Genomic DNA, 26,422 nt, shown 5'->3' on the forward strand with positions numbered 1-26,422 from the left:
AAAATATTTAGGTATTTGAGAGGATAGTAAGTTTGAAGAGATGGAGGTCAATATAATTATTTGAATTGTCTGTTTCAATTACATTCGGCGCTATTGACTTCAAATATATTTTATTTACACATATTTGACAAAATAAACTTACTAGTTTGGTGAAAACCAAGACTATACATTTAACAAAACATTCGAACATCTTTATTAATCTTTATTGATATTTACCCAGATGTTAAAAATGTTTATATATTACGATGAAGAAAATTAACCCTATATTACGGCAAACTACCATTCGAGTGCCACTCAGTTTATGGTTTTCTTTTTAGTTTTTCAAACTTTTATTTTAAACTATTCTAAAACATGAAACTATTGGTGATTATAATTTTGCAAATTTCATTTAATTTTGTAAAATGCTATCCATATAGACTCTATGAACATATTAATGATCGTTATCGATTTTTTTCTACAGCAACTGTTTATAAGTATGTGGCACCCGTTGTTCGTTTTCCAGAATCGAGTAAGTATTACTATTTTAAATATTCAAAAATAATCATTTTAACGTGGTGGATATAATTATTAGACTGCGAGGTATTACAAATATGGATGGTTGTTAGACATGGTACAAGGTTTCCTTCAAATAATATAATCGCCAATATTTCGGAATTACATAATTATCTTTCAATAAATAAAATGACATCCCAGTTGAAAAATGAGGAAGTTGATAAATTAAATTTATGGACTTTTAAATTGAAAGATGAACATGCGGAAAAAATAATTGAACAAGGTTATAATGATATGACGTTTTTGGGAAGAAATATACGGAACTTATACAAAGATATATTTAAGGACAATTTTAATTCCCAAGATTTTAAGGTAATATTTATCAATATACCTATTTTGAAATATATATTTGGGTGCATGTAAACTCCACCACTGAAAAAAATCAGGTAAAATTTAGTTCATGTAAACTCCGCCAGTGAAGAAAATCAAATAGTAGTATAAAATTAATGTTATAATTATTAAAAAAAAAATTTTAATATAATATATCGTTCACATTAAATATTTAAATCACAGTAAAAAAATCATGATAAATTATCGTTATACCTAATAATCCAAAAATATATAGCTATGTCATGCATGTAAACTAAAATGATGCGATACAATTTGTAAATATTCTAAATCTTGTATTACTCCATCTATTTACAACATCCTGTAACACTGTCATTTTTTTTTTTTCGAATTTTTTAACTTGTTTACTTAAGATATGCAACTTAGTTATATAAGTATGGGTTTGAAATTCGATAAGAACTTTACTAAAAATATGAACATTCAATGACTTTTATAAAACGAATTTCTTGGATGACTATGAAAGGATTCACAGGCAAAACACAAAAAAACTGGCGGAGTTTACATATACCCAATACAGGTAAGAAAAAAAAACTGGGGGAATTTCAAATTCCAAATCTTAAAAGAAATACTAATCGTACAGTGCAATTCAAATATGTAATTTAATTTTTTAATTTTAATTTTTTTTTTTTATAGTGTAATGTAAATAAAATTTCATTTTTTACTCATTTTTTAATAATAATTTGAATGTATTTAATAAATAATGCATTTTATGAAAAATCTTTTTTTGATATTTTTAGGGCATTTAAATCCGAGTCCTAGTAATTTATAATAAGAGTGTGTAACTTAACAAAGAAGTTACAACGATTTTTAAAATGTAGAAGGTAGTTGGTAACACTGCCAACTCCCTCTGCTACCACTGCTGTCTACACTACTAAATTAAAATTATTACAGTTACGCTTACGACGCTGCTTATGTTATGTTATTCTTACTACTTATGTTATTTAATTAATAAAGTTAATTAATAGTCTAATTAGACTATTATTAAGTTGTAAGAGATGTAGGGGAGGACCGAGTAATGGAGATTAATGAAAATATGACAATGTTGGCGTATGCGGATGACGTAGTCGTATTAGGAAATAGTCGTCAGGAGGTTGCACATTCTGTAGAAAAATTAATTGCATCCAGTCGGAATATGGGACTTATAATTAACGAAGCAAAAACAAAATATATGCTTTTAGCACGCCATGCGCTTATTATGAACGATTTAGTAGTCGGGCCATTCACCTTTGAACGGGTCGATGACTTCAAATATCTAGGAGTAAACATCAATCATAAAAACAACATGCACAATGAAATCAAACTTAGGATAAATTCGGCGAATCGTGCATATATCTCGCTGAATAAGCTGTTAACTTCGAGAATGTTATCATGAACGACAAAGGAAAAAATGTATTTAGCTTACTTACGTCCAATATTGACATATGCCTGCGAGACGTGGTCGACAACCCAAGGAGATGAAGAGAAACTTCTTATCTTCGAGAGGAAGGTGCTGAGGAAAATATACGCCCTGCGAGAAATGAATTAACAGGAGATTATGAAAATTCCAACTTAGAATCACTTTATAATAAACCAAATGTTAAATACTTTCTAAAATCTAAACGTATGGAATGGGCCGGTCATGTATGGCGAGCTGAGGGAAGCATAATTCAAAAAGTACTGAATAATAACCTTACTGGCAAGCGTCCCAGGGGAAGACCTCGCCAACGTTGGCGGGATACATTAAATGCAGATATAAGAATGGTGGACGAAGCAGCAAGTTTCGTGACTGCCATTGATCGTGACAAGTGGAGAGGTTTCGTAGAAGCTGCGAAAGGCCTTAAGAGCCCATAAAGCAAAAAAAAAAAACTATCATATAAATATATTTAACTCATGGTATAAGTTTAGGTAGATATGCAATTTTTGATATGGACCATTTAGGGCCCCAAAATATTTTTACCCTGGGCCCCCTAATGTTTAAATCCGGCCCTGCTCGCGGTTGCACTCACAACGTGTGACCGTCCGATGTAAGTGTTTAGTGACAAATATCGGTAGCAGCACATGTGTATTTCATTGGTTTTTCAATTTATTTATTTGTGTTTGTGCTGGTTTTTTTATACTTATAAAAAGTATATAATTATATAAAAATATACACTTATAAAAAGACTCGTTGGTGGCTAATGATATCTAGTGTGTGTGACCGTACTTTACCCTGCTTTTATAGGATAGTTATTAAGTTAAGGTACTTGGTTAAATACCTATACATAATCATAGGTAGGTACCTACTTACACTAAAAGTATAATATATTGGTTTAAGAGTAGGTACTATGATGTAAGCACTGTGAGAGGCCAAGAATCTGAAGCGTCACCCTTCCACCAACAATATACTAATTTTTTTGTGTTGTTCATTGTACCTACCTGATGTATATGATTTATCGATAATTTATGATTATTGATTGTAGTGGTCCATATGCAAGGTTTCATATTTCATATAATATAGTAATATAGTATGTTCACTTAGTTATTTAAAACCTAATTGTATGTCTATATTCTACTGAGTGGTACTAATTTATTTTCATTTTTCAATCCCCCCCCTTCCAATTTAGAAATCCTCCCTACTGCGTATACCACTGAAGAGTAGTACCTCTCATCCGCTGACTTTAGTGTTGGTATAATATCATATATGTATATTATACAGAGGAAAGGCTATCATAAAATGTACAATATTATCATCACAGATTTGAAACAATTTAAACAGTCGAGATTCGACATTAGTTGCTAATTAAGTAGGGTCCCGACAGGTTAAACTTGTAGCTAGGTGGGTTAGGATACCAAGATCAGTTCCCGCATTGGCGTATAAAAATTGTGATAATTTGTGCAATAGAATTCGTATGAAGTCTCTTGAGCTTAAATTTTGAATTTTTTTACAGAATTATTAAGAATATTTAAGTAGTGTAACGTTCCATAGATGACTAATTGCACTTAACGAGAAATCAATGTAACATCTGCGATAACATTTGAATTATAAAAATTTATTCCCTATCACTTAACATAGATATCATATAGTAGTTACTTTGTGATGGTACTTCTATATACTTTTTGAGACATCACACAGATGAACTTCACAAAACTGGGCGTTAAGCGTCTGTGTGTAGTCTGTGTGTAGTGAGTGTTCACTGAGGGAAAATGATAAACTTCTTATTTCACAGTATGACTGTTATGTGATAGATATGTAACGAGATTTTGCACATAGGGTATATATTTATCAATATTATTTTTACATAATTGGATTCATGTTTAGAATTTTTTTTTTTTTTTCATTGAAGAAATCTACAATCTATACATATAATTTTTAATAAGTAATAATTTATAATAAGTAGGTTTGATAAGTGACAGTAAATAAAAAAAAACAGATAACATGATTCATGGGATTAGGAAGGATACCCAATGGTAACACCCTATAAAATGACAGAATAACATTGATGAATGGAAAAGAGAGAGAAAGAGAAAAAATATATATATTTAAATATTTTTTTTTTTTTGGTTTGAGGGTTTTACCTGGTTATGACCACCAGCACTTATTAAACTCTTTTACTATAGAAGAAGATCTCTACACCATTGCCTTTTAAGTCTACGGCGCGGGTTATTAGGGAGTGTTTTCGTTGATAATTTAGAGATTAGTGGATTTGTATGTTGTTGAAGTTTGTTGTGAAGTCTGGTGTAGTATAGTTTGGAGATTTGGTTAATATTTTGGATTTTAAGATCTTTGTGGAGAGAATTGTCGGTTAAATACCAGGGTGCAGATGTAACTAGGCGAAGGTATATTGATTGGAAGGCTTGGATTGTACGGGTATTTGAGGGTTTAGCGGCTCCCCATAATTGAATGCCATAAGTCCGTAGTGGCCTGAGTAAGGACTTATAGATTAGTAGTTTGGTATTTATATTCATTTTAGATTTAAGTAATGGTCTTAGGAGGTGGAGTCGGGAATTAAGGGCTTTTCGATTGGCTTTTAGGTGAGGATTCCAGGTAAGTTTACTGTCTAGGATGAGACCAAGATATTTAACTTCTGAGTAGGAGGGAATTGGGATGTTTTTCATTTTGACTGAGGGGCAAAAGCTTTTCTTTAGGGTGAATGTAATGAAGGAGGACTTGGATTCATTAATTTTGATCTTCCATCTTTTTGTCCAGAGTTTGATTATGTTGAGGTGTCTTTGTAACATACTAGAAATAGTGATTGGGTTTTCATTGGAGGCCACAATTGTTGTATCATCCGCGTAGGAACCGAGTTCGGTGAAGGAAGTTTTAGGAATGTCGTGCGTAAAGATATTGTATAAGAAGGGAGCAATATCGCTGCCTTAGGGAACTCCGGCTAAGACGTTAAAGTAGTTTGAATGGCTCGAGTTCTGTCGTGCGACAAAAGTACGATCGCTCAAATATGATTTGATCAATAGAAAGTATGGGGCAGGCAGAAATTTTTTAAGTTTGAAAAGTAGGCCATCAAACCAGACTCAATCAAATGCTTGTGCAACGTCTAAAAAGACGGCAGCGCAGTAGTGTTTTTTCTCTAGAGAAACTGAGATGGTGTCAACTACTCTATGGAGTTGGTGAATGGTAGAGTGATTGGGTCTGAATCCAAATTAATTGTCGGGAATAACTTTTGCCGTAATAGCTAGTGGGATAAGCCTCTTTAATAGGATTTTTTCGAATACTTTCGATAATGTAGGGAGTAAACTTATAGGACGATAAGAAGTTACTTTTTCAGGAGGTTTGTTGGGTTTTGGAATCATTATTATCTCTGAAAATTTCCAGGTTAGGGGGTAATAGGATAAACGCAGCATTGCGTTATAAATATAGGAAAGTAATATGAATATGAGTTATGTTGTTGGAGTGCTTTCCTAAATTTATTATTTAGTTGATTGTAAGTGTGTTTGTCGATGGGGTATTTGTGCCTTTGCCACCGAGATCTTGCATTTCGTTTTTCTCGGAGAAGATATTTTATATGATTTGGAAGTAGGTTATAGGGGTGAATTATGGTTGGTGTTGTTGCTAAGTAAGTGCATTCCTGAATATCTGAAGTGAGCTTTTGGATAGTGCTATCAATGCCTTCACTTGATTTTAAGGAAGGGTTGAGTTATGTACGAGTATTGATGAGTTGTTGGAAAGTTGGCCAATCTATTTTTCCAAGATTTTGAGGATTTTCGGAAGAGTTTGAACAGGGAATTTCGAGGTCGAGTATGACTGGTGTGTGATCGGATGACAGGTCGTTTGTGTTGGAGATAATAGTAATGGCGTTACTTGGTACTCTTGCGATGACGATATCGAGGATATCTTGGCGGCGGTTTTGATGTGTTGGCCAATAGGTGGGGTTAGAGGGGGGTATTATTTATATGTTGGAGTTATTTATTGAGTTATAAGGATTCTGCCTCTTGGGTTGGTTGAGAGGCAGCCCCAAGAAGAGTGTTTGGCATTAAGGTCTCCGGTGACAATGAAGTACTTACCTAAAGATTCGAAGTAATTTATGAAATTGTTTGAGTTAATTTTAGGCCCTGGAGGGTAGTATATGGAGGAGAAAGACAGATTAAGATGTTTGTTGACGGAAACTAGGATGCTTGTTGCTAGGAGATATGTTTCACTAATAGACGGAGGAAGGGAGTGTGTTAAGTTATTTTTAACTAGAATCACCGATCCAGCGTGAGCAGTGGAGTCAGGGAGATTACTTTGATAAACTATGTATCCAAGAATTTTAATAGATTTTGTCGGAGTTAGGTGGGATTCGAATATCATTGCTATGTCTATGTTATGAATATTGAGGGCTGCCTGAAGTTCAAGTTGGGTATAATGCCGTTTGCGTTGTAAGTAATCTAAGTTTAAGATTAGTTTCCATTGTTAGTACTTAGTTTATTGATTAGTGGATTAAGAAGTGTTATGAGGGGAGAGATTAGAGTTTTAAATTCGGATATGAAAGTTGTAAGTTGGCTTGTTAATATTTGATCGGGGGGTGGGTCGTTTATGTGACTTGATTTTAGCTTATTTGAATTGTTACCTTTAACCGCTTGTGAAAAAGATAAGTGCCGATGGGTGTCGATGAGTTCGTTTAGAGATCTTGCGGGAGCATTGGATGGATATGATGTTCCTGGAGGAGGTTGGCTGATGGGTTAGACTTGAGGTGTGTCGGAGTTTTCTGTTATTAGTCTTGAGATGGTGGTCGGTTTTTGTTTTTTTTTACGGAAACGTTGGAGGTCTTTATGGACAGCACATCCTTTGTAGTTTGCCGGATGGGCCTTGCTGCAAAGTGCGCATTTTGCGGGTAGGTCCATAGATTTGGAGCATTGGTCCGAGGTATGGTTCTCGCCACAACGGACGCATTTAGGCAGGTGGTTACAATATGTTTTTGTGTGGCCATACTGTTGACAGCGATGGCATTGGACTAGGTCTCGTCTTATGTGTGGGGCTTCAAATTTGACTTTAGTGAAACATATATTGTTTATGTTGAAGATGTCTTTGTTGTTTGGGGATGGGTTGAGGTCTACAAAGAATAGTGGAAGGGGCTCTTTTGTTTGAGATTTTAGGATGTTAGTTATATTTTTTACCAGAAAACCGTGTTTTTCTATTTCTTCTTTAATATAATCAGTAGGGATTGTATGATGCAGATTCCTGACTACGACTCTGTAGGATTTTTCCTCGTGTGTTTGATACGTGTGGTATTCAAGTTTGTGCTCATTGAACAATGTTATCGCGGCGCGGTAGGAACTGGCTGAGTGAAGATTTATTTTTATATTTTTTGAATTAGATTTGCAAAGGAAGCCTTCGGTTTTCGTTATTTGTTCTAGGTTTTTACACAGAATGATGAAATTAATTGGAGATGTTAAGAAAATTGGTGGTGGAGGGGGTGGTGGTGAAGGTGATTCGTTATTTTTACGTTAATTTCGAGATCCATACTATCTACGTTGGTATCGAGTAGAGAGTAGCGGTTCGGTGAGGAGAATGACGGCTCGTTTGTTTTTTTTTGTGCGTGGCGAGGTAGTATTATTTGGTGACCTAATGCGTTTGTTGTTGTCAACAGTACTCCATTCTTGGTTGTTAACTGAAGTGGCAGACGGAGAAGTTACATCCTGCGTCGTGTGAGAAGCAGTTTTCGTGAAAATTATCGAAGATAATTTCGATTTGTTTTTAAGTTTATTAGTGTCTGAGTTGTTTTGTTGCATGGTGGTTGATAAGCTGTAGGTATCGGCCTACAGCCGATTTGGCGACGATGGTGACGGGATTAGATTATTTTTTTTTTTTTTTTACGTATGGAAATTATACGGATAATGATGATAATAAACTGAATAATACGGTTCGATTTATTATTCATTAATTTAATGATGCGATAAGCGAAGGGCGATAGTGTACGTGCATGACGATCGACAGACGTGTGCTACGGACAACTTGCGTGCGATACTATACAATAACATTAACGAGCGCGAAGCGTGTGTACGCTACGGCGGTCGACGCTGAACTGAGAATTATTTAAAGAATATTTTTCCCGATTTTATTCCTTACCTATATTTTCGTCAGTATTATAATTATAATAGTCTAATAATCTATTATAAGTCTATGGTATTAAATTATATTAATTTTGCTGTGTTGGCATAGGCCCCCAAAATTATCCGTAAACGCAGATATTTCGTGTTATTTTCCAAAATAAACTTGATGCTCTAAGCAGGGACCAGAACCGTAACCGAAAAGAACCGGTACTAGAACTGGTTAACCGTTAACCTATAAAATTTTGGAACCGTAACTGAAACCGAAACCTTTATTTCCAAAAATGAAAAAAAGTAACCTTAATTATAAAAGGGTTAATTTAGGTCAGTTATTTAGACTAGTAAAACTATGGTAATGAATATTTTGTTTGTCCATTTGTCGTTTCAAAAAAATAAAAGTTAAATTTTTTTATATTTTTATTAATTTTTGTTGTAAACTGTAATAGTGTAATACATATAATAAGTGAATTTTTAATATTATTATCATTATTATTGTATGTTTATTCATATATTACAATTTACAATGAGTATATCATCTATCTTGTCTATTAAGTATTAAATATAATTAATGTTTATACAAATTTGTAGCTACAACAGTATTCAGTATTAACTTTGAGTCCTAATTAAAATTAAATTTTAAATAAAAGATATTTATTTCATCAAATCATAATATTACACAATATTACAAAATATTTTACAAATTCTTACTATAAGTTGGAATAAAATAACTTAACCTAATTCAAAGAAATAATAATAGGCTGATAAAATATATATATTTAATATATTTATAATTATTTTTTTTAACTATTCATAATACCTTCTATTTTCATGAAATGAAAAAATTACATTACTATTTTTTAATAAATATCTAATAATCAACCGACATTAACCGGTTTTAGAACCCTCACTCTTTTAAAAAACAGAAACCGAAACCGGAACCGAAAAAATCTATAGGTCCAGTTCCTGACTCTAGGTCAGTGCTTCTCAACCTCTTTTGTTGTAGAACCTCTTAAATTTAATGTAAAAGGCCCCCTCAATCAAAATCATTAATTACTTATTCTTTGTTATAAAAAATTTATATACACTATTTCACACAAATAAATTATTAAAAAAAATGAATGAGAAAACTATTTATGTATATAATTTTAAAATCTCTCTTACATTATTATTATAATTTTATTTTTTAATCAGTATGTGCAAAAAAACATATATAAAAATATCGTACTTCGCATTTGTGATGGTTAAAAATACTATAATTCTCAATTATTGATAACGTCAAATATTGATTATTTATTTTGTATTTTGTTTGAATCTGAGCATCGCGCGCTTCCATGATAAATATTTTTTTTTTGAAAACGAAAGTTAAAGAGGAATCAATTAATTCCCCAACGGACATCTATTGAGACTGCCGTTTTGCGAGTTTTCGTTGCGGTTTTTCACCGATTTGTATGCGTGTATCACCATCGCCACCCCGCACGATTTACATTTATGGTTCCACCATTAGCGTGTATAGACGTTACTGGCAGGGTAGTCATACATAACATATTAACATTTAATATTAACAACAGATTTGGATGGAGTATCTTCATTTCATTTAATAATTATATTTTTCCAATATTCTTATACATATGTTCATCGTATACGTACGTTTCGAAGTGGTTGAACATAATATGGTTATTTATTATTGTGATAATATTGAATATTTTGGTGAGGGAGAGAAGGTTCGAAAATAGTCAATGCCTATCCTGACTACCCCTTGCGTACGCTCATGGGTTCCATCGTAACTTTTACGTAACCAGTATCTTTTACATGTCATGTGAGACCACCACCTCAGCAGTTCCAGTGGAATGACGTTTCCTGTAATATCATTATTATTTATTTATTATTAGTGTACCATTTTTATTATTATTATTATTATTATATAATTTTCTTCGTTACATTAGTAGGGCACCGATTTACAACCCCTCATTCATAACTAGAAAAAATTGTGCCATATTATTATTTAAATATACTAATTGTGTTACCTAGCTCCCAAACACACCACGAGTTAGCACGAGCAAAATTCCCAAGCAAGTGCTGGTTAGGTTAGTTAGTTAGCTAGAGGTGTTAACATACAATATTTACGATTTGGTAGTAAATTAAATCATCAAAAATATTTTTACGATGGAAAATTTTAAAAATTGGATTACTTTAAAATAATATAATTGAAAATATAAATCTTGACGTATATGTATCGTTATAAATTGTGGTTATATATAAAATAAAAAACAACATAAAGCTTCAACTGATGCGTAGTAGCGGTTTCTCTTTCACACAATTTTTAGATTTACCAATATTTATAGACAACGAATACAATAATTACATGAAACCGTCAAATAGACACTGTACTAAAATTTTAAAGGAAATCAATTTATAAGTAAATTCTACGATAAAAATATGGTTCAATGAATTATTTTTTAGGACTTGAAATCAAAATTGAAAATTTACTTATGACTATTAATACACAGCAGTGTTTTGATTTACTGACTTTTTTAGTTTAAATTATATAAATTATATAAAATATGTCCTACTTACATAACGTATTAAAATTAAAAAAATATTATTATGGTTTCGCAGGTAATAGTATCTCCAGAAACCCGATGTAAAGAAAGTGCAATTATGTTTCTGAATGAAGCGTTCCAAAAAGTAATTGATGAAAATGAACTTGAAAAAATGGATTTATTTGACGCCAGATTTAATGTATTTACCAATATTATAAAATAAGTTTTTACAAATTTTATTATTATCATAACTTTAACGTTGTCTGCTAATAAAAAATAATTTATTTTAGTTAGTTAATCGAGTAAAAACAATGGTAACAGATTTCGAGACAAACTTCATAAATGGTCCAGAAATACATAAAGTAATAGAAAATGTAGCTCGTATATTGGGATTAGATAACCTTCTAGATTTTAGTAAGTTTAAAATTTATAAATACTATACCATTAGTTATCCATGATTTAAGAATTTAAATGATTTTAAATATTAATTTAATTCATTTTATAGATATAGTTAAGGCAATGCACGATGCATGTCGATACCAAAAAGCGAAAGATATTAATTTTGATTCTCCCTGGTGCGCTGTATTTACAGATGATGATTTAAAAGTAAAATAATTATCGTGAAATTAACCTATATTAATAAGCAATTATCTACTGTATAATTTATAATAGGTTTTGGAATACTATTATGATTTGAAATATTACTATTCACACGGTTATGGAAACATGAATAACGTACAAGAAAGTATGGCCATAATACAAGATCTGATCAATAACTTTGAGTAAGTATTACTACCATACACATTATAAAAGCATAATACTTACTACAATGTCGATTACAAAAAGGATTTTATAATACAGCAATAAAGATCAAAATAAAAGCGGTCCAAAAGGAGTGTTTTACTTTGGTCATACGGCTAATGTGTTCAGCGTTATTGTTGGATTAGGCTACGCCAAGGATACGATACATCTTACAGACACTAACTTCGCAAGCATGAAAGATAGAAAATGGAGAACATCATACTTGGATCCATTTTCGTCAAACATAAGGGCTGTTCTCTACAAATGTGGAAACGATATAAAAGTTACATTTTTCATTAACGATGCGCCAATGTATGTAGAACAATATGACTGTACCTTATGTTCTTGGGATTCAATCAAACAATTGTTGGATTCACAATATGATCAATTAATACAAATTGATAAGTAATATTCATATAATTCTATGTGAAATGTGGAGGAAAATTTGTCAATATATCTTTATATTAGTGTGATTGTAAAAATTGATTATTATACTTTAAGTGTACACTATTTGTAGTATAAATAAACAATTACAACGATAAAAATGGTAGTTTCATAATCCTTTCAATTTTTTTTTCCATACAAGTAAGGACAATGTACGAGAAATTTTTTTTTCTTATCCCACCACCAGGCCCGTATTTAGGGGGGCATGGGTAGGCACATACCCGGAGGCGTCAAGTCTCAGAAGCGGCAAAATTAATTTTAAAAGTAATGTACCTAATGAAAAAAAAAGAAAACAATAAAAAAGAGAAAATAGTATGTTTTATTATGTTATAATTTGTAAGTTAAAAAAAAATTGTGTTTTTATTATATTATAACTAGCCGACCCGTCACAGCTTCGCCCATGATTGGTTGTTTATTTTGCCTTTGGACCATGATATGTAGAATTTTTTTTTCAAATATTATTGTTTAATGTGATCGGCAAGTAAATATAAAAAAACGGTTAATGAAAACGGATTGAAATTTTTCTAGCGTTATAAATGATAAAAATAAATACAGATAAAAAAGAAATAATTTATGGTTGATAAAGAATTAAATTGAAGTTGATGAAGAAAAAAAAAAGAAAAAAAAAGAATTAAAATAAGAATTTTATAAGACTTCTGAGTATATGATGTTTTTTGTTATATTTCCAGTTGAAATTAAAATCATAAGATGATTCGGGTCCCCAGTTCGATAAAATGCCACGTATAATTGCCCATGTGTAAAGCACTCTGTACGAAGATCTACGCCAACGTACTTGAATGTTTGACCTTGCGCTTTGTTTATGGTAACGGCAAAAGAAACTTTAACCGGGAATTGAAGACGTTTGAAAGAAAACGGCAAGCCAGAAGGAATCATGGGAATTCTTGGAATAAATGCAATTTCTCCTTTCGCTGGCCCTTTAAGATTTACGGCTTCTATAATATTATTTCACAACGATTTTATTTGTAATCTTGTACCGTTCATAAGTTCGGTGGTTGAAGATTACGTAATAATGTAATTGGAGCATCAATTTTTAATTTCAGCTTATGCGGAGGAAACCCCGAAGGAGAAAGAGAATTGAGAAATTCTTGTGGATAATGAATAGCATCATCTGTTGATGTAACTGTATCAATATATAGATATTCACGTAAGTGTCCATCGAATTTTAGAAGGATGATATCATTAATTTCTCCTGCTGTTACATTTCTCGGAGAGATAATAGCTCTTTCACATAACCACTAATAAGATTTATTGGACAGATTAAAAATGTCAGGATAAACTGTAGAAATCAACTCTTCCACGTTATTGACCACCCGTCCAATCGTGTGATTGACAGAAATGTAACCATTTTCATTTTCTAAAGTTACATTTCCAATTTTCAACAACTATGCTAGAAAAATATCGTCCCCTCCGCATAAATAAACTCTCATGTTTGTTCGCAAACAAAGTTTTTCAACATAGTTCTATATAGGGGAAGATTTTAAGCAAGCATTAACGACATCAGCTCGATTACCTTTTGGGATTACTGGCAAGGCTTGACGGAAATCACCAGCGAAAACAAATTTTATGCCACCCATAAACTTATTATTACACCTAAGATCTTTTAATATTCGATCAATTGCTTCGATATGAGATCTGTGACTCATTGTACACTCATCCCACACAACGAATGAGGTTTCTTGAAGAATTTTTCCAAGAGGGCCATTTTTACGAATCGGACAAACGTATTCTGTATCAAATAATACATTTAACGGTAACTTGAAAGTCGAGTGAGCAGTTCTGCCGCCACTAAGGAGAGTTGCTGCTATACCAGATGAAGCTACCGCTGATGCAACTTTACCTGAGGATCTAATTTGAGCCAACAACAAATTAATTAGGAATGTTTTTCCTGTACCACCCGGAGCATCTAAAAAAAAAACTCTTCCTTGATGATTCATTACGCTTTCTGTAATAACATTAAAAGCATATTTTTGATCATTTACTAATTTTGGTAAATTGATTTCTACAAATTCTTGTAATCGGTTATTATATCGTAAGAACGCAAAATTGAGAATTCAAAAGGATCAGATGCTTTTTCATTTCGAACAGGTGAGTTCATTCCAAATTCAGTTAAATATTTTTCAGACAGACAAACAACTTTATCTTCTATTTCAATCAAACCTCTATTAAATATTTCATCAGAAAAAATAAATTGCAAGTCATTTAATCGAGTGCGCTCTGTATGAAGAATATCTTCACAAAAATCATTTCTGAACTGTTCCCACAAAGATAGAGGTTCAGACGGTTGGCATAAAACTATGATTATTGCGAATAATTCTCTTAATTTTGAAGGACTTTCTGAAAGAGTTGCCTCCGCTAGAACATTTTTCCATTGCTCGTCATTTTCTAAAATCCCAAGAGCAAAATAGGTAGCTTTAAAAGTCGTGTGAATGACTCCATCAAAGGCTTGTACATAATTTAGTAACAATCTTAAATGGAAGCACTCACTTTGATTTGGGTGAATCGTGTAAATTCTACCAATGGCAGTGTCCATTTTTATTCCTGGCCAACCTGGAACATCTTTTCCCCGTATTCTCTTTAACCAGCCTCTGCTATCATCCCAGGTATAATAAGAAGGAACTTCATGATAGAACAGTGTTTTCGCAAAATCATAATGTGAACACAGTTCAAAAAATGCAGTTATTGTCGTTTTTTTTGGATTTTCAATAACTTGATGATGATTATTAGCATAAAAGAAAACACGCTGTCCATTTTTTAGATGAACAGCCAAGTGCTGAACTGTCGGATCTTTATCATGGATTTCAAAATTGAAAATTCTCCAAAACGCTTCAGAAGTACATATGTATCGACCATTCAAATAATTTGTAATCTCATCGTTTTCACGATTAACAGAAAAAGTAGCTCTATCTGATCCTTTATTATATTTACATATGTATTTTATCGCTTTAACCGAATGACAGTATTCTACGTTAATATGCGCATTAAAGCACCTAGATAGCACTGGACAATACGGTACAACCCAACGGTTGTCAACCACGATTTTGGTTTGACCGCGAACTTTTAATATTGCAGTATAACCTCCATCATCTGGTGATCTCCGTCGGTAAGTCGGATAACCATCATCTCCAGTTTGAGTATCCTTGACCAATTTGTGAGGGTATTTCTTACTACATTTTCCATTATTCATACATGGCGATATAATATTTAACTCGCCGCATGGGCCATGAATCATATTCTTGCATACTATTTCATTAAGTATAGGATCTCTGTCTTTGTTTGGTATCTTGGCAGAAATAATTTTATCAATTTCATCTGGCTGAATTTTCGTTTGTAACCACAAAAGGATGTGGCAGTGTGGCAAACCTCGTTTTTGCCATTCAACACTGTAAACATAACAATTTACATCACCGAAAATATATTTATTTTTTAATACATGCATAAACTTTTTTAGTTTGAGATGAAAAACTCTAGAGATTATATCGTGTCTATCAAACGACTTTTGGTCTTGAAATAATTCATTTTTTATTTCCGGCCATTCCGGATTGCATGTGAAAGTAATAAATAAATCTGGACGGCAAAATTTACGAACATAAGTCATGGCATCCTGATTTTTTTCATGCATGTAACGTGGGGAGCCAGTAAAAGAGGAGGGAAGAATTACTTGTTGCCCCACGTTATTAGCATTAATATTTGCATCACTGTAACAACATATCGGAGGTGAACATAATCATCCGCACGTAGTTGTTTTTGATGGTTACGAATAAAGTGTAGTCTTTCAGAAATCATTTTTGCCATCATATCTACGGCAAATTGGCTGAATAATGTTTTATAATATTGTAGATGATTTAGACTTGTTTCTCTAACCATAAATCTATAAGAATAAAATTGCATGCAGGAGACAGTTTTTGTTCGATTTTGGTTATTTTTCTGTAAAATATTAATGTGATAACCGTCTTCGCCTCTAGTATACATCAATAGATATTGCAGTGCATCATAAGATCTATTCAATTCGAAAACTCGACTCAAGTGTTCACTCCGACCGTGCAGAACTATATCTCTGGAACCTTTATCTTCATTAACTAATAATACAGCTACTTCATCGATGGTAGGTGCATTATATTGACCTTTGTCTTCATCTTGAGGAACTCTGTCAGCATGAATAATTAACTTAAAGTTTTGCAACTCATCAAAATACCTCGACTCCAGATTAGATCTGAAGCTCTGTATGAGGTGATTATTTCCACGCAAAACTGTTTGCAATGATTCAATGAGACCTCTTTTTAAATTTGGAATCATATTTGTTCAAATAGATATTTGATCCGACTCTGACATAAAATATATTTGTAAAAATTTAACATTATTTCCAATTTCGGGTAATAAACTACCTATTAAAGGATGCACTTGACCCTGAATTTTAAAAGAGGGCATGAAGTTTTCTTCAGCTATTTCGTTTGCTCCAAACGATGTCATTTGAAACAGAATATTATACCGTCTAGAATTATCAAAGAAATGTTTTGATTGAGGGTGAGAATTATCAATTAAACTTTTTTATTAGGTCTGGAAGATCCTCAAATTGGTGTAAAACAACTTTACCGTCAGCGCAGCATAGTCCATGGGTTTCATCTTTCCATTTTTTTGCATGGCACTTAGGAGATAATATAGTTATTCGTCCAATTTGAAGCGCTTTAATATTTAAATAATCAATCTCGGATTGATAATATAGTTACTCGCACAATATAGGCACAATTGTTTTTAATTTTTTATGAACTTTTATGAATTCTTTTACTAACAAATGTGGTACTAAAACCTTCAGCAGAGTGTCGGGTTTCAGCCAAAAAAAATTTTAGCCAAATCGGTTCAGTAGTTTTCTCGGTTAGCGCGGTCGAAGAAAAATCCTTACAATTTTATATATAGTATAGATAGATAGATAGATAGATAGATAGATAGATTTGTTAGTTAAAAAAAAAAGAAATTGTATGTTTTATTATGTTATAATTTGTTTAATTTATTAATTAAAAAAAATATTAAACGATTTTTGTTGCCACCGTAATAAAAATATAATTATAATATGATATACCATCGGTGGCGAAACAACAGCCGATCGACACACACGCACACATACACAAACACTCGCGTACATCAGCCGTTATTCTTACATTTATTTTTGTTTTAATTATATTTTGTGTCTTGTGAATTATATAATATTTATTTATTTATATATATATATATATTGAAGAGCTAATGAAACATACTAAACCACACGATAACGTAATCATCATGGGAGACTTTAATGCTATAGCAGGGAAGGTAGAGAAGTCGGAGACTTCGGTTTAGGTAAAAGAAATGCAAGAGGAAAAAGGTAGTGGAGTTTTGCAGAGAAAATGGGATGATTATAACAAACACCAGATTTCAAAACCCTAAGAGAAGAATATATACATGGAAAATGCCAGGTGATATTGCCCGCTACCAAATAGATTACATACTGGTAAAAAATCGATTTAAGAATCAAGTTAAATTCTGTAAAACATATCCGAGTGCTGATTGTGACAGTGATCACAATATAGTAATAGCGAAATGTGAACTCAGATATAAAAAACCACAAAGAACAAAAGTACAGCAAGACAATTTGTTTTGCGCTTAAGGCGGCTGGAGCAGCCTACATTTTTCATGCATTTGGACCAATAAGCTGGAACAAAATTCACCTAGTTCTAATTGTCCGATTTAAATTTTGAAAAAATATTTAAATTTGTTAGCTTCTTTACTATGTTTTGTAGGAACCACAATTTTATTATTTTTTCTTAATTTTTTATTAACTTGTATGCTAATTTTTAAAAAAAAATAAAAATTTGAATGCATTTTATTAAATAACTTGAACTATAATCAAAAATCCGTTTCCTACAAAACATAGAAGAAAAGTTGAGAAATTAGAATATATTAAAAAATATATAATCGGATTACCAGAACTAGACGAATTTTGTTCCAGCTTTTACCTCTTTTCACCAATTTGAAAAGAACAAAAAAATAGTTAAATAGGCCAGAGCCGGCGCTAAGTATTTATTAAAAAAAAAAATGTGCAGCCCTATACGGTCGCCCGAGTCGTACGTGTCTTCTGCCATCCCTAATATTACCGTATAATAGTATAACCTAATTATTTAAACCTATTTGATGATATATTCGTTATTTATTTTTTTGGGGTACACGCTTAGCACATTGGCGTATGTTCCGGGAATTCGTATTTTAGTCGCTGGCCATTTGCGACAACAGATAATAACAATAATGCGATAACGGATTACACACACTAATGTTCATTTACTACTCACACATCGATACACTCCAAATGTACATGTAATATGAATTGCCTAAATATTATTCCTTAAAACATGCAGCGCTCCAGCCCCCTTAAGCCGACGCGGCAAAACGCCTGCGTATTTGCCGTACGCAACTGAATATACGTGGTCCTGAATTGCACGTCCTATTTTGGATCGATCAAAGGGATCGGGAACAATTTTCTTAATAATAATAATGAAAAAATGGAAACAATTGAACTATTATATGGTATATTATAATATAATAACAACTTGTAGTTGGGCGCCCTTACACCAGTATAATAACCATTTAATTATAAATAAAAATAATAAATTAAAATATTTACTTATATTAAAATAATATGACTTATATCAGATAAAAACAAATAACATGAAAAATATCACAAATAATGTAAAAGTAAATAAAATATCATAATTCAAACTATAACTGGAACCAAAAAAAGTAGTAAAATGTAAACAACAAATATTTTTTTAAAACAATAATAACATGTATTAAATAAATCACACAACACCCAAAAAAACCAAAATATGGATTTTATTATAATTTAACACAAAGAAAAAAAATAATAATAAATAAATTAATAAAGATAAAAAAGAAAATTAAAAATTACAAACTAATAGTGAAATGTGGTTATAAAAGTAAACATCTAGTTAAAAATTATTTTAAATTTATAGTTAAATTAAGTTGAACAGTAAATCAATAATTGCAGAAATTTAAAATTCAAAAATACATTTTAAACCGGGTAAAAAAAAAATACTATTTCCAAGCTTGATTTCTCTCGATTATTTTCTTTTCAGCTTCTGAATAACGAAGAATGCTTAATATAGCATTCAAGTGTCCAGTAGTATTTGAAGAATCAGTAAGATAATAATAAAATGAAGATTTTAAGAATTGTAACGTCATCTCAGCATCATTTATTGGCCGTTGACGTTGTTGTTCCAATTGCTGTTGAAGCATACTTTCATACATAGCCTGCAAAACATATAAAAAATATATATTAACTATAGTTAGTAAATAATATAAAGACATTCATTTGTAAAGCTAAAAGTCAGCTCCAGTCAACCATAGTCAGGAAGAGGCAGTGCATAGTAACTGTGGTAATATGTACATACTTTTCTATAATTTTGTTTATCTACATAAAAATGTTTAAAAAAATAAAACAAAACAACTAAACAAAAATATATTTTAATGCACATACTACCAGGAAAGAATAGTAGTGATGATTAGAAAATGCTTCACCTGTACAAATAAAGCTAATTATTTATGATTGGTATCTATAGCATCATATTCAATATATTTTACATTTATTAATGAATAGGTAACAATAATTCAAATATTAATTTATTTATCAATAAAATAATAAAAATAAAATAAAATTAGTAAATGGTTAATACTCGTAAATTAATATATAAACAAATAGTTTATACTTAAAAATAAATAATTATATATGTATATAAATATATATATATATTACCGGCAATATGGATAATCCAGTATTTTACAAAATGCCTAGGCATTGTATAAAATGCCAAAAATCACTCAGCAATATTCATAATACGAGCTTTGCCTACGTATTATGTATAATGCCAAACGTAGAGTAGGCAATATGATGAAAACAAACAAAATTGGGCATCACCTATTATCAACGTCTTAATTACAATGAGCAGTAAGCAAAGAACCATGTTAAGGAAAAAAATTAGCAAAAGCTCTTTCAATGGTATAACAATTTCACATTTATGCTTAAATAAATAAATTTAGACAGCTTAGATTCTATTTTTATTTTACAAAAAATAATACTTAGCAAAAAATAATAACTGTATAAAATAATTTGTTTATTTCTAATTTTTTAAATACCATCATAAGATAAATAAAAAATTCACTTACGCACATTGACCAGAATGTTAATCTTATAAATTAAAACAGATGATAAATGGGCATGAGGTATTCTTGTGAGGAATAAAATAATAAAAATAAACACATTCATTTTTATGTATTTTTTTTTAAGAAAAAAATAAAAATAAAATAAATTAGCAGTGGTACTTATTTATGTCCTACACAATAAACGACTTATTCAAAAACTACTCATAAGATGAAAAACAAAATATTTAAGATAGAATTTGTAGTATAAATCCAAACCATTAAAGATCAATGTACAACTCGCTTAAACTCCCATGCGTATCAAAATTAAAATGCAAATCAATTCGCGGATAAGGGGGATCTTAGAGACGAACCTTTTTTGTTCCAATCATCCAAAGGGCAATGGCCTCCGGTCCAGATAACAAAGCACCACCAACACTTTGGCTACGTCCCTAAATTTTAAACATACTCTAAAAAGATTCTACACAAATAAATATTTACTCGGGACAAACGTGTACAGTAATAATTTGTAAATGAAATTGCTACAATGTTAGTAAACACAAACACAGGAAGAAAGTTAGAATGTTAAAATAAAATTTAATAAATATAATATTATCGTTATTAATATTAAATCTCACTTTGGTTTTTTTGAGTTCTAATTTTAGATTACTCAATTCATCAATACTATCTTCATCTGTTTGACCATCAGTCTCTGTATTCTAAAAATTAAATTATTTTAAATATTTAAAATATATTAAACAATTTAGTAAATAATACCAACCTTTTCTACACATACAAATTGTTGAGTCTGAGTCGGAATTATAGCAGAACTATTTTTACTAATATAAACTTTATGAAAAGAATTTTGAGTAGAATTTATTGTATTAGCATCACAAAACTTATCATTATATGTTTGATCGGTTTCAGTCTTCTAAAAACATGAAAATGTTAGTTGTAAAAAATATAAAAACTTAAATAATTATTTTTTTAATAAAACAAACCTTATCTATAAGTAATATTGGTTGAGTCTGGGTAAGAATGTCTCTAAATGTTTTTTTTATTAAGTCAGAAGTATTATCACAATTTTTATCTTGTACAACTTTAGACCACTTTAAAAATTCATTTTCTCTTTCAAGTTCTTTGATTCTAATATATGCTTCATCAAGTTTTGGTTTTAATCCATAATACCTACAAAAATAAACAAAAATATAAAATTTTAATAAATACAATAGATCCTATACTATTTAGTATACTATACTATTTACGAAACAATAATAACAGTAAATTAAAATTATCTTACTTTTCATTGAGTTCTCCTAAACTTTTTAATAATTCTTCTATTTTGTCATTATGCTTTTCTCGTAATTCATCATAAGCTTGGCGTAATTTTTTAGTTTCATCATACTCATCACCATGTCCTGAATCTGCTGGTGATGGTGATGGATTTAAAAAACTTCTGGATAGTTTACTGTAACAAAATATTTGAAATACATAAAAAATAATTTAAAAAAAAAGAGTAATAAAATAATAAAAATTAAAAATTATTAAATGGTTAATACTTGTAAATTAATATTTAAATAAACAAAAAAAATTAATAGATGGAAATGAATAAATAAATAAGAGCTTAACCTGCAGTATAATTATATTAGTAAAGTATGACCGGTTTCAAATTAAAAATTCATCATCAGGTATATACAATTTTTATTATCTATGTATATATCTGATGATGAATTTTTATTTCAAAATCTGTCGTACTGTACAAATATAATAATACTCCAAGATAAGCTTTTATTTATTTGTTTCTATAAGTAAAGTATTTGTTTATTTATTTATATATTAATAAAAACAGTAAATATCATAAATAGATGTTCTTAAACAAATAATTACTTTGAATCTGGTTCTGGTGTAGGTTCTGCACTTGATATAAATCTAGCACCATCTTCATCTTCGTCACCTTCTGCAATTGAATTATTAACAGCTTCATAACCACATTTCACTTTAAGTTCATTATTCTCTAATTTTAGCCGATCAATCTCTGTGTCTTTGTCATTGAGTTCACTATGAGCATCATTTAGCAATCTCTAAATGATTCAATATCTACTATAATTATCAAGTATCATTTGTTAAAATAATTTTATTTTACTCTAAGATTCCTAATAGTTCGACTAGATCTTTGTGTTGGAGTAAGATATTCTTCACTGCCTATATTTGAGGAACAGTAATGTAGATACCCTTTTTTTCGGTTGGAATAAGTAGTACCATTAAGTGCAAACATAGAATGACCATTATCACATTGACTGCTAGTTGTACTACCAAAACTTTTTTCAGACGCACAATCATCATCTTTTTCATAAGTACTTAATGCTTGCTAAAAACAAAAACAGTTACTAATAGGTATTTAATAATATCCAATAAAATAAATATAAGATATAACTATTTTTAATCGACCTATTTTCAGTACATATTATAAGTAAAAATATACACAAATTATAAAATACAACATTTTTAGTTGTTTAAAAATATACATAGCAAAATAAATACTAGATCTACCTAGAATCTAAATTAGTGGTCCACATACTTTATGACCAAGAAACCCTTAGGAGATAGTTTGTGTTTCATGTAATCCTAATGTCTCCAACTCTAACTTAACCTCAATTTTTCAATTATTTATAGAAAAACCAACAATCTAAAAAATAACTTAAAGGTAGTTCATGTCTTCTTGCCATATCCTCTGATTCATTCTTATTGTCCCTGTCTCCTCTGGTTCTCATCATTAAATCCTTAGTATATCGTCTTAGTCTTGCTGATAAAACAGTTAAGTTTTTCTGGATCCCTAGTCATGTCAGTATAGCCGGTAACGAGCGAGCCGACCACCTAGCCTTTTTAACTAAGTCCCTCATCTATCTTTCTCCTTTTAAAACACCTGCCTCAGACTTTCTTCCGATTTACTGTAAACTATTGCGCAATGCCTGGCAAACTAAACGGGACTTTCTTCCACCTAACTATGCTGCATGGTATAGATACGTAGTTCTCTCCATCACCAAAAATCCATGGTTTAAAGACCTCGAGATTTCTAGACACCTGATCGTATCCTACACTCGTCTTCGAATTGGTCATAGCTTACTTCCTCACCATTCTTCTAAACTTAATCTAAACTCTTCCCCTCTCTGTATACATCACAATGAATCAATATGTGATTTTGATCACATCCTTTTCAACTGCCCTTCTCTCATAACTAGTAGAAAACTCCTTTTCTCTTTTCTTTCTTCTTGTGGCTATATATCTCCCGATTCTAATCTTCTTCTTAACTCTCGTTTCATTCCAATCATCCATTCTCTTATCCAATTCATTTAAACTGCTGGCTTTCTCATTTAATGCTAATATTTAATTTATACATCCATAGATAAAATGTGTCAAAAAACTAATTAAAAACATGAACTACCGGCTAATTTTTAAAATTAAATTGTTCGTATTACTTAAAAATACATAATACATAATATTTATAATTGAAATGAATCAATAATTTTAACGAAACGAAATATTTTATGAATTGTGTATAAATTATCTTCTTAAATAACATACCTAACATGTAACTAATAGCCTGAATACAAATTATTAATAATTGGACAGTTAAACTCAGAATAATACTTAATATATTTAATTGGATGAAGAACAATTTAAGTATAAATACATATATATATATATATATTATATGGTAGGAACATTTAGAAAATAATGTATTTATACATTTTCTATGGCTTTAATAAGTATTAAAAACTAGAAAATACTAACATCAACATTAAGAGGAAGGTCATGAAACATTGTTATTAACTATAAATTATTTAGGATGAAGGCATACCAATACAGCAAGTACAGTAAATAATTTTTAAAATATATAATTCAAATGTACTGTATAATAATTTTCACAATTATAAAATGAATAATTATTTTGTCAAAACTCCAAATAGTAAATATTTTTTTCATTATATATTCCATACGTTGCCTCCCTTAAAAGGGTTATTAAACTAATACCAAGATAATAAATTATAAATGAATCCATGTATACTTATTTATTACTTGGTAAATTAAAAATAAATAATAAATTATAAATGTATCAATGTGTATGTATTATTTTATACTTTAGTAAATTGAAAATAAATAAATATTACTTAATTAATTAAAAAAATTAAATGTGAATGAAAATAGCCAGTTTATTATTAGGTGTATTACTAAAATTGATTATTTTAAATGTATTTAAGGGAAACTACACTAGGTACTGTATATATAATAATTTATAATTTTTAATAAGTACCTATCATACAACATCAACAGTCAACACATAAAATTTAATTGTTGCAAAATAATAATATGCATATTTATAAGATATTAAGAACATGGTGATTTCTACACTGGTAAATAATAAAAAAAAAAATAATATAATACACTTACTAGACTTTGATGTCTTTGGATCTTTGGCGACCTACTTGAACTTCGCATCCAATGAGGCTTCGGTATACGACTAGGAGATGCATTATTACTGTTTGACATCCTGTAGTCAGATAATAATATTAATAATGGGTTACTGTAAAAATTACGATCACACATAGTGCAACTTTAACGACAACCTTAGCCAATTTTCGCAACATACAATAATTTTGACAATCGTTCGAAAAGGGGAAACGAATCAAAATTAAAATGTGTAATTAAAAAATTGTATAACTTACTCGAATATCACAGAGACATCGCATTACCGAACTTGCAACAGTCAATCATTCTTATTTCGTAGCGGAAATACGACTAATGACAGCGATCCGATTGTTTTGCATTTGACAAGAGTAGTTTCGATGATCCCATTACGAGTTGACCGGCGAAATGAACATACGGAGTGTATCAATAAACGGACGGACGGATGAATAACAATGATGATAATAATAATAACAATAACACTAATGACTGTTATTAACGAGTCCGTATCGATTTATCAATGATAAATGATAATTGGTAAACATCATGGAATTCACTCAACCATATGGACATTCGCGTATTAGAGTAACAGCACTATAGCGTAGATTTACGGTACTAAAGTGTGTTGTCGTGCAATGACGAAATTGTTTTAGCATCACCGTAAAAATTATTCGACTATTCTGCGCGACCGAGTTGCGGTAACACCACTAATGCGAAACGGACGAGTTTACAGCAGCTAGCGCTTATAGCGGCAGAAGGTAATAATTGAGGTATCTCCGAACAATATTTCTATCAAATTCGTAATAATGATATATTTTTGTTTAAATTCCCACAGAAATTAATATTATTTTAAATTCATTACCTAATGTTTTACGAACAAATAACATTGATCGCGCACAGGCACTTCTACCTTCCTACTTAGGTACCTACACCTAAGTACCTACCTAACTACTGACGTCCGTGTTATAATTCCTAAATCCTAGATGAGTTAGTTATTTTTTTGTAAATATTGTTAATAATAGAGTAATTTTTAATAAGTTTGAATTATACTCACGATTCACAGGATACCTACATAAAAAACATAAATAGCCAAACACAATAATAGAATTATTGATCAAAGTCACAAGACTATTTTAGAAAATCTATAATGCAAATAAAATAACAAGCAGGCAGGGGTAGATCCACAGTTAGAGAACTGTGGGTCAAACTATTTTCAAGAAGCCACTTATTAGGACTGAAACTGGATTATACCTTGTATAATCTTGTATAATCTTATATAATCTCTTTGTATACCTTGTAACAAAAAAAAAAAATAAGATCATATATGTGTTTTTAAGTTTATTCATAATTTTCATTGAATATATTCATATTTATTTTATTTTATGGAGTCTTACATGGCTTAGATATGTTTTACTGTATTATACAATTAAACTAGTGGCGTCATTTGGGGGATGGCAACTGGGACATTTGTCCCAGTCCAGTATTAATTTCGACCTATAGTCGGCACGAATTTAACTGTCATTTTTTTATTTTATTTTTTTTATTAAACTATCAATACTCTACATTTTATT

The 26,422-nt window shown here is 30.6% G+C and overlaps 2 protein-coding genes across 3 annotated transcripts; one reads left to right on the forward strand and one right to left on the reverse strand.

Annotated features, from left to right (window-relative positions):
- Window positions 1-264: 264 nt before the first annotated feature.
- On the forward strand, window positions 265-12,262 carry LOC112680719 (multiple inositol polyphosphate phosphatase 1-like). Its single transcript, XM_025550900.1, has 7 exons — window positions 265-508; window positions 572-864; window positions 11,017-11,139; window positions 11,231-11,354; window positions 11,446-11,546; window positions 11,613-11,722; window positions 11,802-12,262. The coding sequence occupies exons 1-7, from the start codon at window positions 352-354 to the stop codon at window positions 12,148-12,150; spliced, it is 1,257 nt and encodes a 418-aa protein (XP_025406685.1). The 5' UTR covers window positions 265-351; the 3' UTR covers window positions 12,151-12,262.
- A 6,883-nt stretch (window positions 12,263-19,145) lies between these two features.
- LOC112680715 lies at window positions 19,146-25,581 on the reverse strand. 2 transcript variants are annotated; one of them, XM_025550896.1, is made up of 10 exons: window positions 25,112-25,581; window positions 24,837-24,936; window positions 22,531-22,755; window positions 22,275-22,468; window positions 21,688-21,855; window positions 21,389-21,575; window positions 21,169-21,318; window positions 21,026-21,106; window positions 20,762-20,839; window positions 19,146-19,502 (listed from the first exon to the last, which is right to left on the reverse strand). In XM_025550896.1, exons 2-10 carry the CDS (start codon window positions 24,933-24,935, stop codon window positions 19,287-19,289), a joined length of 1,398 nt encoding a protein of 465 aa, XP_025406681.1. In that variant the 5' UTR covers window position 24,936; window positions 25,112-25,581; the 3' UTR covers window positions 19,146-19,286. The 2 variants fall into 2 exon arrangements, with proteins under 2 accessions (XP_025406681.1, XP_025406682.1); XM_025550897.1 differs by lacking the exon at window positions 20,762-20,839 and having other exon boundaries at window positions 25,112-25,580.
- Window positions 25,582-26,422: the final 841 nt, after the last annotated feature.

This window comes from Sipha flava, unplaced genomic scaffold, assembly GCF_003268045.1.
Source record: "Sipha flava isolate LNK unplaced genomic scaffold, YSA_version1 179_pilon_pilon, whole genome shotgun sequence".
NCBI classification, from domain to species: domain Eukaryota; kingdom Metazoa; phylum Arthropoda; class Insecta; order Hemiptera; family Aphididae; genus Sipha; species Sipha flava.

Bases quoted from the DNA above. Each gene is read 5' to 3' on its own strand.
- LOC112680715 (XM_025550896.1), bottom strand. From the start codon at position 24,935: ATGTCAAACAGTAATAATGCATCTCCTAGTCGTATACCGAAGCCTCAT. The intron at 22,756-24,836 runs GTAAGTGTATTA...TTTTGTTTTTAG, and splicing joins TCCAAAGACATCAAAGTCTA to CAAGCATTAAGTACTTATGA. The intron at 21,856-22,274 runs GTAATTATTTGT...ATTTTGTTACAG, and splicing joins ACACCAGAACCAGATTCAAA to TAAACTATCCAGAAGTTTTT.
- LOC112680719 (XM_025550900.1), top strand. From the start codon at position 352: ATGAAACTATTGGTGATTATAATTTTGCAAATTTCATTTAATTTTGTA. The intron at 865-11,016 runs GTAATATTTATC...ATGGTTTCGCAG, and splicing joins TTAATTCCCAAGATTTTAAG to GTAATAGTATCTCCAGAAAC. The intron at 11,547-11,612 runs GTAAAATAATTA...AATTTATAATAG, and splicing joins TTACAGATGATGATTTAAAA to GTTTTGGAATACTATTATGA.